The sequence below is a fragment of the Oncorhynchus tshawytscha genome, linkage group LG14 (assembly GCF_018296145.1).
Source record: "Oncorhynchus tshawytscha isolate Ot180627B linkage group LG14, Otsh_v2.0, whole genome shotgun sequence".
In the NCBI taxonomy this organism is placed as follows: domain Eukaryota; kingdom Metazoa; phylum Chordata; class Actinopteri; order Salmoniformes; family Salmonidae; genus Oncorhynchus; species Oncorhynchus tshawytscha.
In genome coordinates, this window is record NC_056442.1 from 4,004,839 (window position 1) to 4,012,338 (window position 7,500).

General features: G+C 52.9%; 1 protein-coding gene across 6 annotated transcripts in view; it reads right to left on the reverse strand.

Annotated features, from left to right (window-relative positions):
* LOC112242494 (TRAF2 and NCK-interacting protein kinase-like) overlaps positions 1 to 7,500 on the reverse strand; it is a 52,607-nt gene that overhangs the window by 5,493 nt on the left and 39,614 nt on the right. For 4 of the 6 annotated variants that reach the window (XM_042296851.1, XM_042296850.1, XM_042296853.1 and 1 more), the window contains exons 13-19: positions 7,424 to 7,500; positions 6,750 to 6,836; positions 5,953 to 6,021; positions 5,728 to 5,865; positions 972 to 1,139; positions 475 to 758; positions 87 to 181 (exon numbers count right to left, since the gene is read on the reverse strand). The exon at positions 7,424 to 7,500 is cut by the window's right edge and continues 40 nt beyond it. In XM_042296851.1, the coding sequence (XP_042152785.1) occupies positions 87 to 181; positions 475 to 758; positions 972 to 1,139; positions 5,728 to 5,865; positions 5,953 to 6,021; positions 6,750 to 6,836; positions 7,424 to 7,500 (918 nt within the window). Of the gene's footprint in view, positions 1 to 86; positions 182 to 474; positions 759 to 971; positions 1,140 to 5,105; positions 5,339 to 5,727; positions 5,866 to 5,952; positions 6,022 to 6,749; positions 6,837 to 7,423 lie in introns of those variants that run through there. The other 2 variants (XM_042296854.1, XM_042296855.1) reach the window with 2 other exon arrangements.

Sequence of the window (7,500 nt, forward strand, 5' to 3'; positions counted from 1 at the left end):
ATATATATGTGTGTGTGTGTGTGTGTGTGTGTGTGTGTGTGTGTGTGTGTGTGTGTGTGTGTGTGTGTGTGTGTGTGTGTGTGTACCTCTCTGTGATGAAGGTGAGGATGAGGAGGAGGAGTGAGATGACCTCTGTAGAGCAGTATCCAGACACAACTCTGATGCTCTCAGGTCTGGATGACTGAAAGAACACACACACTGTTAATACACACACACACACAGTTACTGCATACACAGTACACAAACACCAGGGTTGGGGTCAATGCCATTTCATTTCAGAAAGTAAACCTAATTCCAATTCCTCATTGAAAAGCATTGAAGTGAAAAGATATTTCAGTGCACTTCCTGACTTGACTGGAATTTAAATGGAATTGAGCCTGACACACACACACACACACACACACACACACACACACACACACACACACACACACACACACACACACACACACACACGCACACACACACACACACCTGTCTCGTATGAGTCCCTGTCCGTTGGGGGAGTTTTTCCTCATCAGGGCTGGGGAGATGGAGGTGGTTCTCTGAGGGACCTTAGGGGGAAGCTCATCGTCCTCTCGGCTAGTGGTACGAGGTGGAGGGGCGGGGTTCGAGTCAGAGGTGGGGTCAGAGTTCTGACGGGGGGGCATGCCTCCCCCCTCCTCCCCTCTCCTCCCCATCCCCCCCGCCTCTCCCCCTCTGCTCTCCTGCAGAGACTGAGAGCCTGTCATGGTCTTCACTGGAATCAGATGGGCCATCTGGGAAGAGAGAATGAGATAAAACACTGAATTATGGGAATGTCCGTTCTCATTTTCCATCAGACAGACATACTGCTTGTTGACTGTAGTATAGGCTACAGCATAGTAGTATGTAATATCAAATACAATTACATGTGTTTATATTGTATATTTATAATTGTCAACACACACAGAGAGACAGACAGACAGACGACAGAAGGGACAGACACACACCTGTGGTTCAACTGGGCGGTGTGTTGGTGGGGTGCGGGCCGGCTGCATCCCTGAAGTGCTGAAGGACTCGGAGCGAGGAGGCAGGGAGGCCTCAGAGACCCGGCTGGAGACGGCCTTATGCTGCAGCGCTGGAGAACTCTGTCTGTTCAGCTTGGACCGCTCCTCCACCTGACACACATCATCATGATTATTAGACTACCTGGACATTACCAACAGGTTAAAACGGTGTTGTCTACAGTGTTCTAGAGGCACTGAGGCAGGCTCATCATTGCATGTTGATCCGAGCAATCAATCATGCAATTAATGGTTAGAATCAACTGGTACTCCTCTACAAGCTGTAACAGAGAGATGGAGAGAGAAGGGGATGATAGAGAGAGAGGAGAGAATAGTGAGTTTCAAAGAGAGAGAGAGAGAGAGGGGAGAGACAGAGAGAGAAGGGGATGATAGAGAGAGAGAGATGGAGAGAGAAGGGGATGATAGAGAGAAGGGGATGATAGAGAGAGAGAGAGATGGAGAGAGAAAGGGATGATAGAGAGAGAGAGAGAGAGGAAGAGAGAAAGAGAGAGAGTGAAGAGAGAGAGAGAGACAGAGGCAGAGAGAGACAGAGAGAGAGAGAGAGAGTGAGGTCAATTGCACCAGCTGCTGCATCTAAACAACGGTTTCTAAATTCAACCGTAAAGACAGACGGACGGACGAAGAGGACGGAGAGGGGGAGTGAGGAGAGGCGGAGAGGGGGATGGAGGAAAGGCGGAGAGGGGGATGGAGGCGAGGAGGAGAGGGAGATGGAGGAGAGGGGGATGGGGATGGAGGAAAGGCGAGGGAGGGGGATGGAGAGGCGAGGAGGAGAGGGGGATGGAGTTAAGGCGGAGGGGGGGATGGAGGCGAATGGCGGAGAGGGGGGGAGGAGGAGAGGGGGAGAGGGGGATGGAGGAGAGGGGGATGGAGGAAAGGCGGAGAGAGGGGGATGGAGGCGAGGAGGAGAGGGGGATGGAGGAGAGGGGGGGGGATGGAGGAAAGGCGGAGGAGAGGGGGATAGAGGGGAGGAGGAGAGGGGGATGGAGTTAAGGCGGAGAGGGGGATGGAGGAAAGGCGGAGAGGGGGATGGAGGAGAGGAGAGGGGGATGGAGAGGGGGATGGAGGCAGAGGGGGATGGAGAGGGGGATGGAGGAGAGGGGGATGGAGGAAAGGCGGAGAGGGGGAGAGGGGGATGGAGGGAGGCGGAGGGGGAGGAGGAGAGAGGGGGATGGAGGAGAGGGGGATGGAGGAAAGGTGGAGAAGGGGATGGAGGAGGAGGAGGAGAGGGGGATGGAGGAGAGAAGGAGAGGGGGATGGAGGAGAGGGGATGGGGGGATGGAGGAGAGGTGGAGAGGGTGATGGAGGAGAGGCGGAGAGGGGGGGATGGAGGAGGGGGTGGAGGAGAGGTGGAGGGGGATGGAGGAGAGGCGGAGAGGGGGATGGAGGAGAGGAGAGGGGGTGGAGGAGAGGGGGAGGAGAGGGGGATGGAGGAGAGAAGGAGAGGGGGATGGAGGAGAGGGGGATGGAGGAGAGGCGGAGAGGGGGGGATGGAGGAGAGAGGGGGATGGAGGAGAGGCGGATGGGAGGGGGATGGAGGAGAGAGGGGGATGGAGGAGAGGCGGTGAGGGTGATGGAGCAGAGGCGGTGAGGGGGATGGAGGAGAGGGGGTGGAGAGGTGGAGGGGGATGGAGGAGAGGCGGAGGGGGGATGGAGGAGAGGCGGTGAGGGGGATGGAGGAGAGGCGGAGAGGGGGATGGAGGATAGGGGGATGGAGGAGAGGCGGAGGGGGATGGAGGAGAGGGGGATGGAGGAGAGGCGGTGAGGGTGATGGAGCAGAGGCGGTGAGGGGGATGGAGGAGAGGAGGAGAGGCGGAGGGGGATGGAGGAGAGGGGGATGGAGGAGAGGCGGTGAGGGGGATGGAGCAGAGGCGGTGAGGGGATGGAGGAGAGGCATAGAGGGGGATGGAGGAGAGGGGATGGAGGAGATGGGAGAGGAGGAGAGGGGATGGAGGAGAGGCAAAGAGGGGGATAGAGGAGAGGCGGTGAGGGGGATGGAGGAGAGGCATAGAGGGGGATGGAGGAGAGGGGATGGAGGAGAGGAGGAGAGGAGAGGGGGATGGAAGAGAGGCATAGAGGGGGATGGAGGAGAGGGGATGGAGGAGAGGGGATGGAGGGGAGGAGGAGTTGGAGGGTATCATTCTAGCAGCAAAGAGAATCTGAAAGGTTGAGAATCCATGTTGGTCTGTGATCCCAGAGAAAATATAGTCCACCACCGATTGGCCAGAACGAAAGTGAGTCCTGATTTGCCTCCACCCAGCACCCAGCTGAGACCTGATTGGCCAGCACCCACCACCAAGCTGAACTGCAATTGGCTAACTGACCGTAAACAGGATGTGATACATATGGAGTCCTTTCTGTGACATCATCACCCTCCAGATTGAGGGGTGATTGTAGGGTCCAAGGGATTGTAGGGTGTTAGGGGTAGGGGGAGCTGAGGCACCCGAACAGGGAAGGAGTGGTTGGGGGGGGGGACTATCGGAGGTAGGTGGATAAGGATGAACCAACTGAGCTTTATGAAGTTGAAACAATGTTGTAGTACAAAATAGTATAAAATATAGAAAATGTCTAATATTTTGATTTATCTACAAATATAATAAAGAATATATGTCTGTCTGTGTGTGTGTGTGTGTGTGTGTGTGTGTGTGTGTGTGTGTGTGTGTGTGTGTGTGTGTGTGTGTGGCTAGTGGCTAGCAGCTAATGGTCTGATAGTGAGCTGGGACTGGGAGCTGAAGGGGGAGCCACCGGGAGAGGGGTGAGGAGAACACCTAGGGGTGAGGTAGGGGGAGGAGCAGGGTGTGAGATACTGGGAGTGGTAGAATGGAGCGCGAGGGGAATTGAGGGAGAGATGACTTGGGGACTCAGGTCGGGAGTGTGAGGGGGAGATTCTGGCTGAGGTTTGGGGTGAGGTTCTAGGTGACCCTCGGGGCGAGAGGCCCATCCAATTTAAGGCTAAAACTAACTGTTTCAGAGGACCTGAGCTCTTACCAGGAGAACGAAGGGGGGAGAAAGAGAGGGAGGACCGAGAGAGGGATGACTGCTTGGATCTAATGGGCATGGCCTGGGCCAGGAGTGATCTGAGCATGTTAGCTGGAGCAGAGGAAGTCCTGTCCAGGTTAGAGGTCGTGACCTCATCATCATCACTGACCTGTGACCTCACTCTGTTCAGAGGGGGAGGTGCCCAACAGGGGACTTGGAGGAACGGACTCTGCTTGGAGGATTTAGGAGCCAGGAAGTGATTGTGATTGGAGGACAGGAAAGGGCGTAGCCGGCCTGCCAGTGCAGAGGCTGAGAGGTCAGGGGTTAGGGGTCGGGGGTAGAGGTCAGAGTTCGTATGACCCCCATAGGATCCCAACAGACTCTCATGGCTGGAAGCCATCCTCAACCCCCCCACACCTCCCTCTCTACCCCTTTCCCTCCATTCCCCCCGCTCCTCTCTATACCTCCAACAATCCAACTCCCTCTTTTCTAGTTCCTCAATTTCTATATCTAGTTAATCTATTTCTACATCTTCTATGCGACAGGGAAACAGAGAGCTGCCTCTAAGATCATGATCAGGAGAGGGGTAGAGGAAAGAAGAATTAGAATGAGAGGAGGAAGAGGAGTCTATTTCTACATCTATGTCATTTACTTCTATGTCTATTCTACGAAAGGGGGAGATGGATCTGCCACTACGGCCACTGACCCATATCTGCCCCTGGTCTTTCACCCCCAGGTTATGTCCCTGGTTGGGGCTGGAGCTGGGTGCCCCGGCTGGCCCATTGAGGGCCTCTTGGTTAGGGTCTTGGGGATTAGAGATGGGGCTCTCTTTTCGAGATTGGTTGGGGTTGGGGTTAGGGCTGGGGCCTCGGTTAAAGCCAGCCTGTTGCCCCTTCCCATTATGATGTGGCCCCTGGTTGGGGTTGGGTTGTGGCCCTTGGTGTTTAGGTCTGGCACTGCGTACTCGGTCTTGCTGACCAGCCTTTTGACCAGCTTGGCTAGGCCCTTTTGGCCCCCGGTTGTTGTGTTTGGCTCCAGTATTGCAGCCTCTTTCTTTCTGTCTGACCACCCTCTGACCGGCTTTCTGAGCTCTCATCTCTCTATCCTGCTGGCTGATCTCCTGTTTCAGAATGGGATCTACTAGATCCCTGGTCTCCAGAGTGATACGGATGTGAGGGGGCGGGTGGGGTCGGAGGGGCTCAGCGAGGGAGGTTGGCGTGGGAGGGAATGGGGGATGAAGGTTGATTGAAGGAGTGGCTTTGTCTGAGGAATGGGCGGGGTGAGTGGCTCTGGGGGTGTGTCTGCTGCTTCAGGACCTGTAGACAAGGTGGGGTAGAAGTTAAACAAGCACACACACACACACACACACACACACACACACACACACACACACACGTGAACAGAGACCAATTCACACATGCACACTCTTCAAACACACACATCAAATATAAAAACACACATGAGAACTGTAACAGAAGAACACAATATCTTGTTCCGATCCACACTGTATGCACCACTACACAGACAATGTTGTAGTTAGACTGAGACTTTACTCATGATCTTCAGTTAGGAATGTTGTCCAGAGAGTCTCTCCAGCATCTTCTCTCAAACCCTTCTGCTTCTGTCTGTAGAAACTATCAGTGTAGACACCAGGCCTGTGTGTGTGTGTGTGTGTGTGTGTGTGTGTGTGTGTGTGTGTGTGTACCTCTTTAGCCCATGCAGGTTTGTCAGTAGGACTAGCTGAGTCTTTATAGTGATACAGCGGTTTCTTCTCGCCTGGTCGGCCATCTTGGTTTTGTTGTTGTTGCTGTTGCTGCTGTTGTAGAGACACCAGGTAGGCTCTCTACAAAACAAATAGGCAACAGTTGACCATCTCTTCAATTATTCAACACCATTGTTATATGACATCATCATAAGAGCCAAGTGTTACCTCCTGTTGTAACTGTCTCTGTAGTCTCTCGGCTTGACGTTGTTCCTCAATCTGCTTACGCTTATACTCCTATGGAGACACACACACACACACACACACACACACGCACACACGCGGAAGGCTGTTATTATCCGATCTTAACCAAATCACTTTCATGACAGCACAGAGCCAAGCAACAGAGACACATGACACACATGACCAATAGCATCACTCCATACAGGACAGGTTGACCAAAAGGATCCATACAGGACAGGGCTCACAGGGACGTTCCATGATCCATATACAAATGACCTGGACTAACCTGTACCCCGCACATTGACTCGGTACCGGTACCCCCTGTATATAGCCTCATTATTTTTATGTAATTTACTTTTTATTTTTTTACTTTAGTTTATTTCGTAAATATTTCCTTAACTTTTCTTGAACTGCATTGTTGGTGAAGGGCTTGTCAATAATCATTTCACGGTAAAGTCTACACCTGTTGTATTCGGCGCATGTTACAAATAACATGTGATGTGATTTGATGGGGCTGGGGAGGGGGGTTCCTTGCAGGGTAAGGACTTGCAGAGAGGAACGAGGAACAACTAACACTGGACACAGGGACAAGGTACAGGTCAACACCCCAGGCTCTGTAGCTGTAGTTTCACAGGGTTGAGGGGTCAGACTTCAGAGGAGGGGGGTAGGTAGATGTACACATGCAGGTATACAATGGGCATGCTCCTGTAGAAGTTATTGAGGGGTCAGGGGTGAGAGGTCAGGGGTATATATACATAGACATGCAGGGGTAACAGTGTTACCAGCAGTAGAGCCTGCTCCTGTAGAAGCTGTTGCTGTAGGATCTCTAACTGTCTCTGTTCCTCCTCCAGCTGTCTACGGATATACTCCTATCACAACGCAGCATGGAGGGAAGGAGAGAACAGGAAACAGAAAGAGAGAGTCAGACAGAGATGTACTCCTAATGCAGCCTGGAGGGAAGGAGAGAACAGGAAACAGAAAGAGAGAGTCAGACAGAGATGTACTCCTAATGCAGCCTGGAGGGAAGGAGAGAACAGGAAACAGAAAGAGAGAGTCAGACAGAGATGTACTCCTAATGCAGCCTGGAGGGAAGGAGAGAACAGGAAACAGAAAGAGAGAGTCAGACAGAGATGTACTCCTAATGCAGCCTGGAGGGAAGGAGAGAACAGGAAACAGAAAGAGAGAGTCAGACAGAGATGTACTCCTAATGCAGCCTGGAGGGAAGGAGAGAACAGGAAACAGAAAGAGAGAGTCAGACAGAGATGTACTCCTAATGCAGCCTGGAGGGAAGGAGAGAACAGGAAACAGAAAGAGAGAGTCAGACAGAGATGTACTCCTAATGCAGCCTGGAGGGAAGGAAAGAACAGGAAACAGAGAGAACAAGAGACAGATATGCTCCTATACACCGTAGCAGCAGGAAGAGAGAGAGCAAGAGTCAGGAAGTCAAAGTGTGTACCTGTTCTCTCTCCGCGTGCCTCCTCTCCTCATCTCTCCGTAGTTGTTCCATCTCCTCATAGCGCCTCCTCTGTTCTC